At 41.2% G+C, this 21,976-nt stretch overlaps 1 protein-coding gene across 7 annotated transcripts in view; it reads left to right on the top strand.

Moving 5' to 3' along the window:
- The window catches only part of MIDEAS (mitotic deacetylase associated SANT domain protein), an 87,053-nt gene that overhangs the window by 46,303 nt on the left and 18,774 nt on the right, over positions 1–21,976 (top strand). For 5 of the 7 annotated variants that reach the window (XM_073348564.2, XM_073348565.2, XM_073348563.2 and 2 more), the window contains 3 exons: positions 15,255–16,945; positions 19,399–19,719; positions 21,338–21,683. In XM_073348564.2, coding sequence (XP_073204665.2) covers positions 15,488–16,945; positions 19,399–19,719; positions 21,338–21,683 — 2,125 coding nt within the window. In that variant the 5' untranslated portion in view covers positions 15,255–15,487. Of the gene's footprint in view, positions 1–4,418; positions 4,540–8,759; positions 8,926–15,254; positions 16,946–19,398; positions 19,720–21,337; positions 21,684–21,976 lie in introns of those variants that run through there. The other 2 variants (XM_073348566.2, XM_073348569.2) reach the window with 2 other exon arrangements.

The raw sequence follows: 21,976 nt of genomic DNA, 5'->3' as shown, positions 1-21,976 counted from the left end.
GCTATGAAATTTTGGATCCATATCAATGAGTAGGACTCTCATAGTAATGGTAAATACAGTTACCCCAGCTTTCCCTCCTCACCCCTCAGAGGACATTCTGTCACCTCCACAAAGCCCTATGTGGGGAAGGAATCTGATCAGCAGTCAAACTGTGATCCTCCATGCAGTGTGGACACCCAGGTCTGTCTTGCTTCTTACTCTTGACCCAGATGACAGGAAAGGTCAAGAAGGGACAAAGATTTACCCTGCAGTATATCTTCCTGCTGCAGTCCTGCAAAGTCAGGCATGTATTTTTCTCAGTGGAAAAAGGCACAGTGACTTGGTCATATCTGCTGGGCATGTCCAATTCCACAGCTGACTTATTTGCGGTTGGGAAGAAACTCTGAGTGAAAGAAGTATGGCTATGTCAGCTATGTGAGTGCAAGCGTAAGGAGAGCATTTTGGCCAGCTCTGTGCCATTCTGACTGTAGAGCTATCTGCAAATCCTGCACGCTGGAGTAAACATTTCTCTCTGTTGCTAGCAACTGCCTTTCCTGACAATTCCAAACAGAAGAGCCTAAAATAGCTCTAAGCCCTTACAATTAGCAGAAGTGTTAACCCATTTCCACAGGAAAAGAATAGCAAAGAGCTTTCTAACTTCATGTAGTCTCAGAACATACAGTGCTCTTAAGCTCTTTGCTTCTACGTGTGCATGCCCCACCACAGGCTTCACAATCTTATTCACATCATGTTATTTCTTACGATGACAGATAATACTATTTGGCACTGACAGCACTTTTCAACTTCAATACAATTTACAAACATTAGCTAATTAGAGGAAACAAATGGCAGAAACCTACTTTTACTGAAGTGTAATGCTGCACTGTGGTATTCTCCCATACATATAAATGGCTGTGCCTTCCCTCCTACCCCTTTCCTGCCCACAGTAACCCATTTTATGTGCTGGCTTCTGTTCTATGCCAAATGTTGCATGCTCATGCATGCAGAAGTAAAGATGGCATGGTATGGTATTGCCATCCTTACTTCTGCGCTGCTGTGTGCAGAGCTGGGCTCTCAGTCAACAGCCACCACTCTCTGGCTGCCCAGCTCTGAAGGCAGCAGTGCAGAAGTAAGGTGGCATGGTATGATATTGGCACCCTTACTTCTGCACTGCTGGTGGTGGCAGTTCTGCCTGCAGAGCTGGGCAGCTGGAGAGCAGCGGTGGCTGGCCAGGAGCCCAGCTCTGAAGGCAGACCCGCTGCCAGCAGCAGCGCAGAAGGGGGTTGTTGGCATGGTCTGGTATTGCCACCCTTACTTCTGTGCTGCTGCCTGCAGAGCTGGTTCCTCAGTCAGCAGCCGCCACTCTCTGGCTGCCCAGCTCTGAAGGTAGCATATAAGTAAGGGTGGTAATACCGCGATCCCTCCCTAAAATAAATTTGTGACCCTCCTGTAACTCCCTTTTGGGTCAGGACTCCTAATTTAAGAAACCCTGGTCTCCCCCCATTAAATCGGTATAATCTAGGGTACAAGCACACAAAAGACCAGATTTCATGATCCGTGATGTGTTTTTCATGATCTCATAAATAGGGCCCTATCAATTGTAATTGATAGGGCCCTATTTATGAGATAAGAAACTGATGCTTTGCAGCAGTCTCCTTTGTTGTTGTTGTTGTTATTATCTTGCGAGATTTGGCAAAATTTCAATTTAGTTATTTTGGAAACATCACTTAGAAAGTTAAACTGAGGATCTGGTTTTTGCTAATTGTTCTAAATTGTCTGCAGCTGCTAGAAAGGACATTGTCACTCCTAAAATCTTTTTTTTCTCCCTCATCATTGTTTGTAATAAGCTTGAAACACAAATGTTTCCCTAACATAATTTGTTTTCCTTTGCTTGCCTGCTGATTTTGTTCTAGTGGGGTGAGTCACAAATGCAGAGCTTCCTATGTTGGTTTGCTGTTGTGGGTTGAGCTCAGAACCTGGTACACTGTAGCACTGCTTTCTTAAAATCCATCTCCTGTTGCTTTCCTTCCTCCAAAAACCAAAATAAAACCTAGAAGCATTTTGGAAAGCAAACCTTGAATAATTTCAGAGTTTACAAAAAGGTATAAGAAAAACTATGACAGTAGGGCACATTGACACGTCCTTTTAAAGTACAGAATGTTTTCTGTATAGAGCTGTTGTCTGAAAGCCTGCTCTGAGGTGCAGCTGCTGCTTTTCTGACCCTCCAACCCCATGAGGCATTCTCTCTTTATAACATGCCCTTTGCTAGAATGTATCAAAATATTTGGAGGGAATGAGGAAGATGTCAGTGAAGTTAATGGGTAAATAAAAGCATATTCACAGAGTTAAATGATAGGCCAAAATGGCAATTGGAGTGCATGTTTGGGTGGAATTGTGATTTTTTTTTTTTAAAGCTGCATGTAAACAAAAGAAACCAGCCTAATTAAAACAGATGTTTTATAATTCCTTTTCATTGCTTTCCTTTCTCTTCACCACCACCATTTGCTGGTAGAGGGCAAAAGTGAAGGGGTCATGATGTGATGTAAACAAAAGAAATAAGAAGGATATTAACTTCTCCATACTCAGATTCATTTTTATCAAAGAGAAGTATATCCTTGCTCCTTATTTTTCTTTGCATTGATTTTTAATCACTTTTACTTCCTGTTTCAAAACAGTAATTCCCCACTGAAATTCACTTTCATTTTGGTCATTTATAGCAATATTCTTGATGTTTAAATCTCTGATTTCCTGAAGATCCTATATCAAATGGGTAGGTAGATTGCTGTACCATAGCTTTCTGCTCACTCTGTCTTTCGTCGCAGAGCTGCTGAACTTCACTCTAAAGACCCTGATTGGTACATCTGCTTAATGGGGTTTTATTGATTTATTACCAGGCTGTGAGTGAGATTGGAGAAATGAGAAGGGTGGTAATAGTATCTTTCAAAATGTGCCTCATAGGTGCACCAGGTGGCTGTTCTGGCAGCTTGAGAAGTTACTGCATCATTACTTTCTTCAGTAAGGATGTGTCAGGTACATGAAAAACAACATTGGGGATACATTTTGGATTTTTTGTTATTGGGGCCAGGTAGCCGTTATGTACAGCAGTGCTGCAGCAGTTAAACTTCCTGGATGCTAATTCCTCCCCTTCACTGTTGCCTGTCTCTCATAAACTGTTTCCCCTTACACCATCATCCTCCAAACATATGCATGCACTGGAGAGTTCCTTCTGTGCTGTGCAGAATTTTCCCAAGGTGGCTCTCTTTGATCCATGTCTTTCAACATGCCTTATTGATTTCCAGGACTCACCTAATGCAGTTGCCTAAATTATTCTTTTCAGTCAGGAATGGCAGCCATAGGCCTACATTACTCCTGTGTATTTTATCTGCACTAGGCCCTTAGAAAGCTAGAAGCAGTCTTGCCAGTCAGTGTTTCTTTTTCACTTTGAGTTTAAGTTGTCTCTACTCTGTTGCACTGGGCACCTGAAAAACATATCTCTTTAGACTGAAGCCTTTTAAATATTTGTTGGAAAGGTTTGTTGCCTGCAGTAAGGTGAGAAGAGGCATTTGGAAGGATGGCATAATTTAGTGCAGGATTTAATTTCTTTTGCTTTCTGGACAAGGATATGATTTTCAGTGCCTGATTGCCCCGGCAAGCCTTCTTGCTCCACACCTTGGGTGGATAAGATAGACCCAGCTCTCTTCCAGATCACTTTACACAGCTTACAATGATGATTTATTTTTTCCTCTCCTCTTCCTGATATGAAAGAATGCTGTGTTGCTGTCCTTCCTGCTTTCAGGAGTCTGAGGGTGGTGAGTGGGAGGAAAGGCTGGGTGAGTTCAGTCTGCAGGAATTCTGTTGGTGTTGACCGACTGCTTGAAGGGGAACACTTGAAAATGTGAGAGTTTTTTGGAGTAGAATTTTAGTGATTGTGAGGCCATCATTTCATGGCTAGGTGTGCCATAAGCTCTGCAGAATTCATTCTTCCCATGCCTGCCTTCATCACTTCTTATCCAAGTATGTCACAATAGATGGTGATTTAATGATAACAAACCTCCAGCAGGCTGAGATGAGAACATTTTTCCGGCTTATGACCTATCCTAAATCTCCAGTGATGAAAAGCTATTGAATTAACACCAGTGTGCCACATTTTGCATCTACGCTCGCCCTCATGTTGGTGGATGAAGGAATCGTTCCAGTTTCAAAATGGGAAGATTAAATTTTTTTCTTCCACTCTGCTTGTGTGTTTATGGAGTTGACCTTGTTCCCTTCATCTTTGCAGCTGGTAGCTTGATAGGTATTGTCTGTGTGTCCCACCCCCTCAGAGTTACCGTATATACACGTTCATTAGCCCATTCGTTTATAAGCTGACCCACCCAAGATGGATAGGTAAAAATAGCAAAAACTGTATGACCCTTTCATAAGCCAACCCTATATTTCAGGGGTTGGCAAACTTTGTCTCCTAGCCCGTCATCTTGAGAGCTGCAGGAAGTGGCGCACTGGCTGGGAACAGCGAACCGCGGCCACAGGGAGCTGAGGGGCTCATGCCTGCAGATGCTCCAGGTAAACAAAATGACAATGTATTAGATATTCGATTCAATGATTCCATAGAGTTTAAAATCATCAAATTTTGGTGTAGACCCATTTATAAGCCGACTGCTGCTCTTTGATGCGTCACTTTTTTACCAAAAATATTTGGCTTATGAATGAGTATATACGGTAATTTATTCTCATATAGGAGCTCTTAGAATGTCATGTATTCCCTTGCTGTGCTTCCTAGTCCTTTGTACCTACATCATAGCCACAAACTTTGCACCTGAGGACTGGAAGGATCTTCTTTCAGAAATACCTAAATTTCCTTTGCTGGCTAGAGGAACAGCAGATACAAAAATTCCCTCTTTTCTTTCTCTCTTACTGCGTTCCTCCAAATGCTTGTGGTTCTGGACCATGAAAGGAGAAATCTGAACCAAATATCTGACCTTTTGTCTTCCACATAGTGGCATGGAGCGCAATCACTAGGCAATGGATATGAACTGTATTGTGACTTTTTGTTGTTAGCTCCTGGATCAGTCCATTTTCTCTGTATGTCAGAGGAATTAAAGTCTATTATTCCCCTTCAACACCAATATAAAAGTAGCTTATCTGCTTTGTGTAAACAGCCCCACCCCAATCACTTAAGGCTCATTGCTCAGCTATACAATATTATATAGCTGGGGTGTATTAACTGGAGTGTCGTACATATGATCCAGGAGGTAATTGTTCTGCTTTAGTGGGCACTGGGAAGGCCTCAACTGGAGAACTGTGTCCAATTCTGGGTGCCTCACTTTAGGAAAGATGTGGACAAATTGGAGAGAGTCCAGAGAAGAACAACAAAAATGATAAAAAGTTTGGGAAAACCCTACCTATGAGAAAAGGTTAAAAAACAAAACAAAACCCTGGGCATGTTGTTTCTTCTTGAGAAAAGAAGACCGGGGGGGTGGGGGAAGGATCCGATAACACTCTTCAAATATATTAAGAGCTGTTATAAAGAGGACGGTGATCAGTTTTTCTCCATGTCCACTGAAGGTAGGACAAGAAGTAATGGACTTAATCTGCAGCAAGGAAGATTTAAGTTAGATATTGGGAGAAACTTTGAAACTAAAAGCTCTGGAATAGGCTTCCAAGGGAGGTCACGGAATCCCTGTCATTGGAGGTTTTTAAGACCAGGCTGGATGAATGCTGTCAGGGACGGTCTGGATTTATATGGTCCTGCCTCAGTGCAGGGAGCTGGACTAGATAACTTCTCAAGGTCCCTTCCAGCCCTATATTTCTATGATTCTATAAAAGTGGCTTAAATAAAAATCACATTGTTTTTTATTGTCTTTTAGAATTATTTCAATACTTAGCCATGTATGTAAATTTAGGGAGTGTTTTATAGTATATAGAGCAGGGGATTAATAGTCAGGACTTTGTTCTGTTCATGATTCTGCCAGTGATCTCTCTTAACCCCTCTGTCTTTAGTTTCTCATCCAGTAAAATGTGGGTCATGATACTTTACCCACATGTCATAAATGCCTTGGGATCCCCTAATAAAAAGCATTTTGAAGTGCTAATTATTAAGGCTGGAGGAAGGTTGTATCTGAGACAACCACTCTGTCTTAGGAGGGAAGTAAAGAACTGTGTAGCCTGATACATCTGATTTTGATTCCAGGAACAATTTTAAAATTCATTCACTAGAGACAAAGAAATTGAACTTCTTAAAGAGGAGAGCAGTAAGCTCAGCAGCTGCCAGCAAGGGGATTTAATGAGAAACCAATCTCATCAGACTAATCTGATAGAGTTTCTTTAAGGGTCTGACAAAGAAAATTGATGTGGATAAGGCAATGGAGGCATTTTAGCTAGATCCCAGCAAGGCTTTTGATGAAGTACTATATGAAATACTTTGTAAAATGGAGGAGCTTGGACTCTGTGTTAGTGGGGAAATAGAGGATGACCTACAACTATTTATTGTAATTTTCTGCACCCTATATTTCATCCACTTTTCTGAAGAGAAGCCGTGCAGCATCTCTCATAGCTCAGTATTGGGGTCTTCTATCTAACACAGTGGTTTTCAAACTGGGCACACATACCTCTAGAGGTACACGAGCTCTCGTCGGGGGGTACGTGAGAAAAATCCTGTAATGGCAGACAATGGATCGTGTTATATCTTTATAGACCTTTTTTTCATAGGTATATTATGACCCTATCTCAGATGGGTGTATGCAGTAGACTAAATTATTTAGAAAGGGGTATGCAGCCTAAAAAGTTTGAAAACCACTAATCTAATAGTTGTATGCAAAACATCTTAAAGCGGATCAATGATGCATAGAATTTAAATTTCCTTATGATGCCAAATATGGGTGGAACAGCAGGTGAAACTGAGGAGACCATAAAACTGCAGGGAGGCTCTCAACAGAAGAGCTGGAGAATAGAGTTTCATGGCATTACAAAATGTGAGGTCAGGAACTTGGCATATTAAATGGTAGAGAGATATACTGTTAAATGGAAAACAGTATTTAAAGAAATTAAGAGGAACTTGGGTGCAATAGTAAATTTCCAGGCAAAACCTTCCAAAATAGAATTCATGTTGGAAGTAAAGGTCTATTTATGTGAAATATTATTATTAGAATGGTGTACTTTTAAAGAAGAAAATTATGAAGAAGCCTTTTAATTAGAATAAAAATATGGACATTAAATAATGAGGTTGTAGTTCAAAAAATCTAATTGTTAAAGTCTAGAAATATTCTGTAATTCTATGTCAATCTTAGTTTTCCCCTCTTATGCTTGTCTGTTGTCCCGCTACTCATAGAAAAGCACAATTATTTACCAAGTAACAGAAGCTAAATTATTCCCTCTTAGCTAACTCGTTATGTATTTTGTTGTTTGATCACATATCCTTCCTCTGTCCTTTCTGCCCATATCAGGTACAGGGGGTTCTTGAGCTCTTCTTGAGAGGGTGCATACGATATTCTTTGTCCTTGTATTTTGGGTATGGGAGGGAGGAATTCAGCTCACAATGAGTTGATGGACAGTCTTTGACTAAAATTCTTCCCTATCCCCAATACTATGCTGTATCCTGGTTGTTTACCACTCCAAAAGTTGCAGTGTTTCATTGGTGCTATGTATTTATATAGTGCACAGTTCCTTGGTGGGGGATCCTGTAGCAAGAAAAATGTGTTTAGAAGTTTAAAATACTAATAAAAATATAATGGGAAGTACAAGACTAACGTGTTATAGAAAAGAAGTCCTCTGAAGAAAGGCTTTGTGAAGGGTATTTTTCACCTGGAGGGGCCACTAGTATGTGGAATAGTTGACCCAGATGTTTCAGGAGCTGACAATCTTTGACTTAATTTCACTAACTTTAAATCCTGACTTTTCTCCACCCTTTGTACAAACAGTAGTACATAGCACTCTCAGACGCTAAGAGGTGAGGGAGCATGGCATTGGGGCCTGGTTCCTGCATATGCTGCATGCCACAGCAGTTACCAGCCAGAGGCATTCTATGCTGCTGCTCAGAGGACTAGTATACTTAACAATATGTTGCAGAAACCTGCCCTAATGCAACTGCAGGATGACTCTTGTGGAGAAATGTTTTAAAAAAAAAAAAAAAAGGTTAACTGAGCATGATAATGATATGAGGTCATCCCCAGACATCAGGGAGGGGAGCCTGCTTAGTCACTGGGGCAACAGAGCTCAGCAGTGGAAGCTGCCAGTTGGGAGCAATGATGCTACAGTCTGAACATAGACATGCTTCATCTTAAGCTATAGATTATTATTATTATTATTTTAAAGATGGCCTGCAAAGGATCTTTTGTGCTGCTTTATTGTGTATATAAAAGGCCTGTAAGATTTATTTATGTATTGTTTGTTTTTAACTTCAGAAATGTTAGGAATATAAAATCTAGTTCTTTGTTGTTTTTCCTGGAGGAATCTTGAATGTGATCTGTGAGCTCTCGTACCTTAATTGAAGGTACAGGGTGTTTAATCTTTAGCAGATAGATTTCTTTCTCCCAAGTATGTCTGTCTTTATTTAAAACTTTGTTTTTTTAACAATTTCCTTCCTTTCTTAATAACTCAATTTCAGTATTTTGATTTTTGTGATGTTGTAACTTCACTAGTTCTCCAGTCACCATGGTCTTCCAAAGTAGACAAGACCTAAATTTCTTATATATACACCCGCGCGCATGTGTGTGGGTGTGCGTGAGAACTTTTCTGACAACCTTTCAGTCCCTCTTTGAACAATACAAAGACACAAGTCCTTTTTTCCCCTTTACCGGTCACCTTTGACCTTCTTTCATAATTGTTGTATTACCATTTTGATGTTTGTTTGCTCCTCTTTTCCAGCTAAGTACATCTCCAGACCACTTACTGTTACATTCTGCATACACCAGGGCCTCATCCAACAATGGAAAAACAGAAGCCAAGGCCTGGGCAAGTAGAGAGTTGGAGAGTTACCCATGTACATTAATAGAGGCCTTTTTTGCTTATCTGAGACAGCTATTTTTGAAGGTCTCATTACTCTGTGTATGCATAGTGGGCCACTATATTAAATGCGTTTGTATGGTAGATGCAGATTGGAGCCACACTTTGCAAGTACAGGGTCAACTTTATTTTGGGAAGATACAACTTAAACAGTCTTTTGGTGTCTGTCAGTTTGTGGGTAGTCTTTCTTATGGCCGTCTCCAAAGCACAGGAGATATGTGAGCTCAGTATGTTTAAGGTTCAGACTTGCAAATGGGAAGCTGGCTTGGTGGTACTGTTTTGTGCTTCACTGAGAACCCCAGTCTCATACTGCCAGGTTTTTAGAGCACCTTAGACAAGGCATGTTAATTCCCTGGAGGAAAAGAGGAAACTGTAACCTGAGCAATGCAAGCCTTTATAAAGGCCCTGCAAGCCCTCAATTCCTACCACTTTCTCAAATTATAGTCTGTAATATAGACTCCAAAGAAAGGGGGATGGAGCGTCGGGATTGTGTATCTGCAGTGATCTATAAGCTCCAATGCCAAATAAATCTTTCTATTTTGAGTACTGTCAGTATAGATTCCCACCCTTGGGAGCCTCCAGGAAAGTGGGACTTGAGGAGTCTTTCTTAGTTGAACAATGACTGTAGGACAACTGTCCCAAACTGGGCATACTAACGCAAGGCTGGGTCAAGAGAGCCAGGGGGAGGGGGAGGCAGTCCGTGAGATAAACTGCGGCGGGTGTGTGTGTGTTATGCATACAGGGCTTGGAAAAGGCCAAGGATCTTGAACTGAAAACAAAATTTGACTGGCAGTTATGCAGAATGTGGACCAGTAGAGTGGATGTGTTTCCTTTGGTTGACCCTGTTGAGGAGGATGTGATGTTCCAGGTGGCCCCTTGGGTTTGTGGTAGTAGTCCATTAGTAGAAGTTTGGCTAGTTTAAGAAGGTATAGGGCATTTCTGATCATAGCAGCTTTCAGGGCCTTTAGAAGTAGTGAGGAGCTGAATGGAACCCAGAGTACCCGACCGTATTTTAGTCAGATGCCTTCAGTGTTGGGTGAGAACAAATTTTTATCTGTCTCCAAAAAAAGACTTTCCTTGCACATCAGTATTCCCTCTGGATTGGGTTTTAGCCAGCTATGTTTCCTTCAGTTTCTCACTTCACTGGTATTGCATGACTGGAGGAATCATTGGGAAGATGATGCAAAGCTGAACAATGGTGTTCGGGTTTTTTCCCCTCTCTCTTTCACTGCAGCACCCCCTTTGTCTTCCAAGATTGAGGTCCTCAAGCTTTGAAATCTGTTGCAGTCAGCAACAGATCTTTTAAAACCTCATGCCTTGATCACGTTGTAAGAGAACCTGAGATCTGAAGGATTTTCATCATTTATTGCTTAAAAATAACTAATACACTTGATAGATGGTTTCTGAAGCAGGTGAAAAAGAAATAGGAAGGGTTTTTCTAGATGTTTTAACTAAAGTAAGTGCAAGTCAGAAAGAGAAATTCTACAAGAGATTCTAAACCAGGGAACAAGTAGAGGAGGCAGGTATCTGGTTTGAGAACAGTCTGTTGAACACTAGCAAGAGGACAGGAAACTGCTAAGGTTTTAGATGAATTCATACAGATAACAATATGCTAGATTTGAATAGTCAGTACTATAGGAATTCAAAAAGGATAAAGGAAGGAAAACTGCAAAAGAATTTAATTTTTTTTTCCAAACAAACATTTTGCAACTGCTCTGGAAGGTATAGTAGTATCATAAGGCACTATTATTTGTATAGCCTTACACACTGTAGTTAAACAGTGCTGCTAAATTTGTAGCAATTCTGCAGAAAGCAAAGGGGAAAATAACACTAATACTCTTAAGCAATGTACGTTTATTACTTTTGTCCAAGAGCTGTTCATATTTGCAGCCTGGGTTCCATTTTAAAGCATCTCTTACCTTGTGGGATATGCATTTTCAGGGTTTCACTGAACATGTTTGGCTAGTTACATTGTGTGTTGATAGCATTTTAAAAAGAGATTTTGTTCCATCTCCTGTGTCTCTCATTTCTTTTGGAGTTATTTTTGTGCTGTCCAAAGGGGATTGGAAAATGAGCTGAGAGAGTTTGTGCTCAGTGAAGGGAGGAACGCCCTGGCCTCTGTCATACTCTGTGGCAGAGTTCCATTGCTTATGGCCAGGGTGAAGGAGGAGGAGGAGGAGGGAAGAGAACAGCAATAAAACAGGCAGAGGAAGTGAGTCAGTTCTCACTGAAACAGCAAGCCATGATTCCACTTTCAGGGAAGCCAGGCTTGGTCTAGATTGAAGGTAGAAGTTGCATAAACCCCGTGCCTGCCTCCCCCTTTCCCAGTTTTAAAATCTACTCTGCAGCCATGTGAGGTTTGAGGAGATTCAAGTTACAGGACCTTGGGCAGAGGGAAACGTCCAGTTTAACTTCTATTTTTAATATATAAAATATTTTATTGCACCTTGTTGTTGGGGTCTTTAATAATAATAATGAAAATGTCTTGTCTGCTCTGTGTGGGTTTTCAAAATCCCATGGCAGACTCCATAAGAGATGGCCGTGTTTTCCTTGCTCAAGAATTCCCTTACACAGCACAATGTGTGTGTGTGTCATTTGCTTTCTTGCCACCCCAAAGAAGGCTGCTTTTCTGTAATGGTTGGAGTGATCCTGGATGGAGTATAAGTTGTGTGTTGGTTTGTAAAGCGCTTTGTGATTCTCTGGAATTAAACACACCATTTAAATGTTAAATATTATTGAGCTTGGAAGCATGTTAGTGAAGAAACAAACTCTTTAATGGTGTTTTCTCCCAAGCCCTCTGTGCTTTTTTCCAGTCTCATTATTTTATGGGAATTGTGGCCTCCTAGTCTGCATCTATGCTTCCTGCTCTTCCTCACTGTTTCTACAACCAGTTCAGCTCCACAGGTGGGAGCTTTGAACTTTGGTGAATCTTATTTTAGCAATGCCCAAAAACAACCAAACAAAAAAATCCACCACCCAAAACCAAACTGAGCACAGTTCTCAACTTGCTGCAATCATCATTCATTTTTCTTTGATAGTAAAAGGAAGGTTGTGGTCACTGTGCAAGCCAGATAGTAGAGTCAGTTTGTGGGTTGTCATTCAGACTTTTCACAATGGGAAAGGAGGTGGGGAAATGTAAAGAGCAACTGCAAATAAATATTTCTACCCCAAAGAGACTCCATGTATTTGTCCTCAAAACTGTTAAACAGCAGGTCAACCCTCTGCAGCACAGGCCAGGAATGAGAGGCTGACCTGGAATCTAGGACTTGGGTTCTGTATGCTTACATGTACTGCGCAAACCATGAGTTGGCCATATGTTGTTCACTGGTGTTTGTGTGATGTACAGTAGACTGTATAAGCAGGTGGAGTCCCCACCATCCTGCAAATAGACTGAGCATACACAAAGGATATGGTCCAAATTTACACTCTTCCTGGGGCCTCTTCCTTCCATTTAACATAAATAATGACAGAGTATTTATTTAAGCTATTGTATTTTCCATTTAAGCAACAGACACTGAAAATACTGTCCTTTGGGGAAAAGTAAATACCAGTACTGACTTCAGTTCTAAAGATTGAAGGTGATGTACATAGCTAATGTAGTATATGTCATATTATATACCATATTTATAAAGCTTGACCTTGAAAGTTAAACACTTTCCTCTGATTTTATGTATAAAAAAAGCAGACTTTAACTAATTGCTTACTAATTCATTACTAAAATTGAGGAGGGCTCATTGATTCTGCTTATTTTTAATTTGTTAAAATTATTTTAATAAATGATAGTAAATTTAGACCTCATCTCGGTAGTCATGAATTCTAATTTAATTTTGACAGGTTTATTTTTAAAAAGGAAATATTTAAATTTAAAATCTGATTTAAATCATTTAAAAATACAGGATAGATAAGAATCATTTATAAAAATAGTGTGTATAATAATTTAAAAAAGAAATACAGTAAAAGCACCATCATATCCCATATGTAGTAGTAATATCCACCCGATAGGTTTTTTCCGACCGTCTTTCACTGCCTCTCGCATTTTGCCCACTAATCCCATCTTCCCAGGACTAGGAGTAAAATTCCAAAACTAAGTTTCAAACAGCTGCCATTTTGAATACTTTAAATTTTTAGTTTTTTTAATGTTTACACCATTAGCCATCATTGTTCTTTTCCCTTCCAAATGCAGAATTTCCTCATCTCTTCCATGCTTCCTGTCCATTCCCCACCACACCCAAAGAAAAAAAAAGAGGAGGAAAGAGACTTAGTTACTTTTACCCAAATCTTAGGTTAGGTGATATTCAGGTTTGGGCAAGTGACAAGTTTAACATCCAAAGTCTTGGACTCATGAGAACTAGAAATGGGTTGATATTTCTTATTGCAATGTGAAGTTTCCTAGCTTTCCAATGGGATCTATGGCACTTCTTGTCCTGGTAGGTCCCAAGGTTTTTTTTTTTTAAACCTTGGAATCATGGCATTTTTAACTTGTTCTAGATCATTTTAGAGATTATAACATTTATTGTATTTTCTCTCCCTCTGAGGTCTGAACAGTTAGATTGTTTGCTAAGAGAGACTGGCTTTGTAGGTGGATAGAGACAAATATTATTTATTTGTTTATTATTTTAAATCTAAAACATTTCAGAAATAATTCTTCTGTAAAATGTGACTTACTGGATGAGTCTATGAGAATACTGTAGACATGGCATGATATCTAGGTTTGGGATAGCCTCATTACATGGGAGCTGGTATTTTTATGTATTTAAATTTAAGATAATAAGATGCCTATTCAAGGTTTAAGGTGCATCACTGTCATTAATAGCGCACGTTCTCTTAAAATGTGTGCTAGTAATGACCATTCCATGAGCCTTCTGGAGTATGTGCCATAGAAGATGGCTTCCTTTATTGTGGCTTTTCATCCTTGATTATGTGTATTCATGTGCTTGAGGGATCTTCTTTTCCTGTTGTATACTGACCGATCACTGAAGATCGTTAAAGGTTCTTCCAGACTCTTCATGAATCACTATTCAGTGTGAAATCCCTTCGTAGAAATAGCAACTTCCAATAGGGTGACCAGACAGCAAGTGTGAAAAATTGGGACGGGGGTGGGAGGTAATAGGAGCCTATATAAGAAAAAGCCCCAAATATCAGGACTGTCCCTATAAAATCGGGACATCTGGTCACCCTAACTTCTAACTGCTGCAAAAGACATTGAAAGTACAGCAGGTTGGGCAGGTCCTGCCTGTAGTCATAGGGAACTTGGTGAGCTGTTAAGGGATTTCTTGGCTGATAGGCTGCTGCAGAAGCAAGATGATTTCTCCACAATACAGCTACTGGCTACTTCCCTTCCTCCTCCATTGTTGAATGGAGCACCTTTCCTTCATGTTCAGCTGAAGATTTTGGTGGCGTTTGTTTGTTTGTTTGTTTTTGTTTTTACCATCTCAGAGAGGAAATTAGGGAATCCTGAGATTTAAATTGTTTGCCTTTTTTAGTTTTAGCAAGTCATTGTTATTTTTTCAGGGTTTGAATTAAAAGCAGATCATTCAGCTTACGAGAAAGAAATTAAATAAAAATCAATGGCTTGATGGGAGAGAAGTGAGGAAGGTGGGAATGTTGAACAGAAAAGGCTTCAGAGTGGGCTAATGCAGTGGTGCCCGATTTTCTTACACAGGACGGCCACATAAACCTAAATGCAATCTCGTGTGGGCCAAACAGATCCTACATATTTTAATAAGAATTGGTCACCTGTCTTGATTTATATTTTAAGTTCATCTTGTTTCATGTATATTTAGATCGTTTCTAAGTACAGTATTGTCTATTTATATACTTGGATAAACTAAAATGATGAAAACATGATGAAAAAATACTGATGAATTGGCCGATAATATATTGTGTTGAAGGAGGACGCGGGCCTTATGAAATGTTGTGGTGGGCCGTGTGCAGCCTGCGTGCCATAAGCTGGGGCAGCCCTGAGCTAGAGAGTTCATTATTGAAATCAGAAGTGCTGTTTGCAACTGCTGTTCTTGTTGTGCAAAAGTACTCTGATATTTTTTATTTCTTTTTGAGAGGGATAAATCAGTTAGACTCTACATAGGATCAGATCTATTTTATCTTCCTCCACTCCATTCCCCACTGGACAAGATTTTCCTGGTCATGATTTCTTTGGAAGGAGGGACAGGCACACACCTTACTGTTTGCTGATTCTGAGGGTGTATATGCCATCTGATGTCCTATTGCTGTTTTGTGCTCCTTACTTGTGAGTCATTGATGTTCATTCTCTGTTTCAGGCATTGTGATCAAGTGGACTCCAGCATCCTCTGAACTGCAGAGAAGAAGAGCAAAAAGAAGAAAGGGAAGGGTGCACAGAGGAAAAGGAGGTGGAGGCACTTCCATCTGGACTTGTATGAAACTTATGACTGGAACTGGATGGGAAAGTGAACCATTTGGTGTCTTTTCTTCCCCCAGTCTCTGAGATGGGTGGATTGTAAATCTGTATGTGTAACTGGGAATAGACTGAACCATGAATCTTCAGGCTCAACAAAAGTCTTCAAACAAGAGGGCTGGGAAACGGATTGCATATTTTAATGAGCAGGATGTAGCTGTGCCATCGAAAGAACTGCAACAGCAGCTGAAGGAAGGACAGTACTATGGACATGGAGGGGAAATACCTGCTTCACAAACTATGGAGCTTTCTAAAGCAGGGAGTTTAACTGGTGCTCCCAACAATGTTGCCTTGATGAACTCTGTTGTTTACACTCAAGATAGGGGGGACTCCATGATGATGTCTCAGCAGCTGGCTGCTGTCAAATGGCAGAACTCATTGATGGGGAGCAGGTTGCCTGACAGGATTGATTCCAGTTGGCAGCCTTCACCTGCGGCATGGAACCACAGTGTGGTCTTTGGGGGCAATCAGAAAGGGGTCCACCACAATTCCAGTGCTCCAGGTTTCTATGGCCATCCTGAAGCTCTGAAAAGAAGCCAGGAAAAAGAAATGGAGGTGCCCCAGCTAGAAATATATGGAGATGCTGCTGTTCAGCAGATGATGGCCCAGAAGGTTCAGCTGGAACAACAAGCACTAATCAGGCAGCAAGCTCAAATGAATTCGTATCACCAGATGCAGAAGCAACAACAGCAGAATCAGACTCTACCTTTACAGCCTTTCCAGCTTGCATTCGGTCACCAAGGCCAGAAGCAAGGCCTTCCTGAATTGTTACATGTCTTTCAACAAGCCCCAGCTTCCTCCAACCCAGTCTTTACTACCCAGCAGAAACAACAGTCTCTTCCCCAGCTGCAACTGTTTGAAAACTTCTACCCACAACAGCAGCAACAGGCCGCCACACAAGCCTTCAACCTCCAGCAAGCTGCCTCTATAGCACATCCCCATGTGGCAGCAACAGCACCCCAGCATCATATGGTGGCCCACCAGTACCAGCAACCGGAGAGGAACCAGGAACTCTTGAAAGCCCTAACAGAGCAAAACCAACAGACTGTGCTACCTCAGACCCAGATACCCTTTCCAAGGAGGTCAAGGAGACTCTCCAAGGAAGGTATTTTGCCATCTGCTTCTTCAGGAGAAACACTGGCTTCTAAACAAGTAGAGGAACAACCTAGCAATCTTTTCCTGCATCACTGGCAACCACAGCAGCAAGGACTTCAGTTTCAGCATGAGACTGAAGCTCTGAGCCACAAGGGTAGCTATCCACAGCCCACAAGAACACATCTGGGACAAAAGGAGACCCTGAGTAGTGATGACTTGAACCAGCCTGACACAGAGAGGCAGGCCACATCCTATAATGGCAGAGATGGGGAGAAGCAAGTGGCAATGACCGAAGAAAGCACTCAGAGAACTAATGACTTTGTGGGGGTGAGAGGTGGTGTGATCCAGAGCACCCGAAGAAAACGGTGTGTTTCTCAAGAGGTCAACCTGCTAACTCTGGCACAAAAAGCTGTTGAACTGGCTTCTCTTCAAAATGACAAGGTAAGGGATACATCCTGACCAATATAGCATTTCTAAAATAGCCCCCATACTGTATCGCATCCTAAAAATACATCTCTCAGAGAAAAAACGTGTGGGAAGTCAACCTAACTGAAGAGAGACAGAGTATACTACTGCAGAGTCAGCTCTGGAATGGTAGCGGGGGCGGGACCTGGTTACAGAAACTGTTATATGTATGATCTCCTCAGAGTGCAGTGAGGCTACCTGAGCAGTATAATTTACTCCAGTGGTATTGAATAAAACTCCTAACCTGGCCCCTCAAAATAAAATATAGCTAGCTATTCAAGCTGATGAAGAATTTAGAATAACAGGTGTAAATCTTGGTTTCTTATGGCCTGTTTCACCTGACCTCTTTCTTAAAATCTGCCTCTCTTGACTAATCCTCACAGTCAAAACATGAAGGATGACATCTTTAACAAATCATTTTAAAATATTTTTAAAACATGAAATAAATTTTTAAAATTCCAAATTGAGACAGCCATGAAGAAATCTGTCTAACCTATAGGACAAAGGCCTGTAGGAGCCTTTGTAGGGCTTATTGGGGAAGACATGCTATCTCTTGGTGAATAAGAGATCAGAGCAATCACTCCATTGCTCCCTCTAGTGTTCCATAGCCATAAGCTGAATCATATCATGTCACATGGTGAGATGAGGAAATAGGAGGCCAAGAACTAAGGGGCGTAACTGAGAACTATGTTCTCTTCCAACCTTTCTTTGGCTGGTCTCACAGTGAATCCCTCACGTGGGAAGGCAAAAGATCCTTTTCTCTGAAGACTTCATTGCTGAGTGGGGTGGAGGTGGTGGGGAACAAAGCGTGCATGTCAGGATATATAACTATCTTTGCAACAGTGCATTGGAGAACAGTGACAAGGAAAATAAAAACATTTCCTTTTTGACATTCCCCCCCTTGATCTCCTGCTTGCTCAGTGGTTGCTTTGCCTATCCGCTCTATACAGGGACGTGTAGTTTATTCAGTTTTTGTGAGCAGTCAGAGGAAGTGCACACACAGTGCTTCATCTGTTCCACAGAAGACCAACAAAAACCTTCGTCAATTAGTTAATCGACCTTGTTAACATGATCACCTTTTCCTTGCTGCGCCATTCCTATTGAGCAAGTTAATTGTTAGCACACTTGGTAGAAAGCTGGGGAGTAGTTAGCAATGTGAAATATGTACTCTTGCTTATCTATTGCCCTCCCACCCGCAACATGCTTATACTTATCCAAGTAGAGCTGCATTACACAAAATCTGATCATCAGCACAGTGAGTACAGTTAGAGAGATCTGGTTGTGTATTTAAGAAAAGGCTTGGGGGAGATCAAATCGAATTTGACAGTTGAAACAAGACATTTCACCCCTAGTTGTGCAAGCATATTGCCATGGTTAGCAACTTGAGGACAAAAGGAAGCAATATTTATGACCGATTCTGTCTGTTCTTCCCAATGAGCAGTGAAAAGGGTTTGATTCCACAGTGGCCCAAATGGAAAGGATTCTGTACACCCCACTCTTCTAAATAGCTTTGAAAATCTCATCTTGAATGTATAAAATGATCAGTCTGGGGCTAATGAAGCCTACATTTTTAAGGGGTTAACTACAGCGGATCACTGGGTGGATGCGTGTGAGAGAGAGAAAAGTCATATGTTTGTTTGTGGGAGTGTGGTCTGCTCCCCCACTCTCCTTAGTCCAGTGGTTTTCTGTCCCACAATACAAGATGCTGCTTCCACTGTTGACTCCTTTCCGCTGATCAGAAAACCTACTGAGCACAAATCTAAAGGCACCTACCTGATTATTGTAGCTTATGCAAAGAACATATATAAGAAGAGTAGAGGACCACGGAGCTGATGAAAGAGGTTTATTTATTCATTTTAGTAAGGTACATTTCCATTGGCTAAAGTATAGTACAAAAGTCAGTTTAGTTCTTTGGTCAAGAAATTCAATTATATGAGCTCTCAAAGAAGAGGGAAAACCAGGGAAAGCAGGTATGTTACAGTTCAGCAATTTGGATCAAAAGTCAGATACTTGGAACTGCAATATACAGATGTTCCCAAAATAATGAAAATACCTACCCATGTGCTTATGGGGAGGTATTGGGGAAGTTATGTGTAGGGCATAAGTCAATCTGGAACACAAAATGTAAAACTATGGGTGGGGGACTGAAGGATCAAGAGAGTAGTTGGTACTGTTTCTAACGCCAGTTGAAATAAATGGGACAACTCTAAAATAGTTTTGCCAACTTATGGAAGATAGTTCAGATAAAATATCCTTTTCCCCAGATATTGTAGTTCTGAGTACTTTCCAGCTAAGAGAATGATTTGTTGAGAATACCATGGAACCCTGAAATAAGAGATTTAGATTGAAAGTGACATATTGTCTGATTAAAAGGTGGGTGATTTAAAACTTTTAAGGTACATGTGGGATTTTTTTCATCTTGTCTTCAGGAATTGGATACTTCAGAAGAGAAAAAGAAGAAGAATGTGGTGGTTGCAGCACCTGCAGCAGCCAAAAGTGTTTTGGAATTTGCCAGTTCTCCACAACCCTCCAAGAGACCCCGGGAAGATAGCAGCCTCGTGCCTCTAATCATGCCTGTGTCTGTGCCAGTGAGGAAATTTGACTTGCAAGCTATTGGGAAGGAAAAGGGTGAGGAAGGGAAACTCCAGAGAGTGCTAGCAAATGATCGAGGTCTTTCTGAACGCAAGCCCTCTGTGATAGTCACCCGAAGAAGGTCCAATCGCAGCTCCAACATGGAAACCTCAGTCCAGGTATGGTCACGTTAATAGACCTAGGGAGACTGAAGTCTGCTAAATCTATGTGCCCAGCTTCATCCTTTCTGTTGAAACAACTTTTAATTGTGAATGAGTAGTTTGAGTCTCCTAAACTTGAAAGGGGCACCTTGTCTTTCGCTGAATTTGATCCAGAGACCATATCTTAGTCCTGTATGTAGAGGGTTGGGGTTTTTTTTTTATGTGCACCCCTGCCATCTGATGGTTAATCTGTGGAACACCACTGGCTTTTTGAGGCCTATTGTTGGTACTAAAATAGCCAAGTAATGCCCACTAGAAGTCTGGAGGATAGAGGAAATGAAGGTAGACAGTGTGTCTCTGAGTAAATAATGTGTTTGCTGTTGGAAGCTTGCTCTATTCAAGTGATCTTCATTTAGCAGAGCTATGCTTTAAATAAGGGGCATTTTTACCATTCATGAACAGGTAACTTTGAATTGTAAAACTATGCACCTATCTTTGGGTTCTAATTCCCAAACTGGATCTTTGTTCACATGGCTACCATGATGTTATAAGAATCCCTTGTTGGGGTTCCCTCAATAGCTACTTTTTATTTATTTGTTTATTTGAATATTGCATCTAGCCAGAAGAGAGAGATTGAGATAAAGGATTATAGTGGATAATTTTGCTGTCTGGAGAGATGACAAATAGTATATAGTTCCTAAGCAACTGCAGACTTTTGAGAAAAGACCTTGGATTTTCCTCTGTTCTATCATTCAAAGTGACTAATTCCTCCTCTCACCCTGTGGGGTCATCTGTGTGTGTCAGAGTTCTGTTAAAATCGCATCTTCCCCCTTCATGACCACCATGTTACAATTGCCATCTTTCTAACCCAGCATCAGACTGGATCTCTGTCTGGAGCCTGTAAATGCAACTTTATAATCTACCAGAAGTGTTGTCGCTGAATAATAGCATGCCCCCCCACACTCCCCATTAGGGCTGCATGCAGTGCCTCTTAAGCAGCCCTAGCCAGCTCCTATCCTGCAGTGCACTGAGCCTGTCATCTCACTGAGATTTTTTAAACAATCTGAAGGCATCATTAAAATACAATTTAGTGTTTAGATCAGCGTTTCTCAAACTTCATTGCTCCGTGACCCGCTTCTGACAAGAAAAATTACTGCATGATCCCCGTGCCCTGTGTTACTCAGAATAGTTAGTGTTTTAAATAAAAAATGCATTACACGGCCGTATCAATGAAAAGTAGCCACTAAATATTTTAATGCACAATACAATCACAAGACAATCTTTATATCCAGTAATTAAAAAATGAAAATAAATAGGCACCAAATGGGAGGGGTGAGCTTGCATTGATGAACACAAATCCTTGAGTGGGGCTCTGTGTGGCTGAGATAAAGGCGGAAGTCCTCTTCAGCAGTGAGACGGGACCTGTATTCATTTGTTTTTTTCAGTGCTTCAGCCCCCACGGGTGCCTGCAGAGAGGTGGGCAGGCTATCTAGGGTTTCAGCTTCCCTTCTTTGCCCATGGACCTCTGGGCTGGGGCTTTCTGCCCTGGTGACCCCATCAAAATGAGGTCGTGACCCACACTTTGAGAACCCTGGTTTAGAAAGTTGTATTAAAAGGATTTGTTTTCTTTTTGTAGCATGAAGATGCTGCTCCAAAGGAGGAATCGGAGGGCTTTGCCCGGAAACCAAAGCAGCGCCCAAGACCTGAGCCACTCTTCATACCACCAAAAGCAGGCACCTTCATTGTCCCTCCAGTCTATTCCACCATCACTCCATATCAGAGCCACTTACGCTCACCTGTGCGCCTTGCAGATCACCCTTCAGATAGGAACTTTGAGCTACCTCCTTACACACCTCCACCAATTCTCAGCCCAGTGAGAGAAGGTTCTGGGCTGTATTTCAATGCTATCCTCTCTGCTAGCGGTCACTCAATTCCACCTCCAATGACCCCTAAAAGTACTCACAGAACTCTGCTCAGATCTAGTAAGTTCCCTTCTTTGTCCTGTTGGGAGTGGGAGGCTGAGTGCCAACGCGAACAAAATCATGGCTCTCTTAGACAGTTATGGATAGCTGGATGTGGAGCTTCCTGTTGGGAAACTTGGGGAAATGTGATGTAGCAGAATTGATGCTGCCATATTTGGAGATGTTACTTAGGATGAACCCACCATTGATCTCCTGCACCCCCTACTAACTTCCGAAAGAAAAGATTTAGTCTTGAAAGAGTTAGTTCTCTCAAGCATGGGATTAGTTTAGCTGAAATATGAGAAAGAGTTTGC

Source organism: Lepidochelys kempii, chromosome 6, assembly GCF_965140285.1.
Source record: "Lepidochelys kempii isolate rLepKem1 chromosome 6, rLepKem1.hap1, whole genome shotgun sequence".
In the NCBI taxonomy this organism is placed as follows: domain Eukaryota; kingdom Metazoa; phylum Chordata; order Testudines; family Cheloniidae; genus Lepidochelys; species Lepidochelys kempii.
This window is presented reverse-complemented; position numbering and strand designations above follow the sequence as displayed.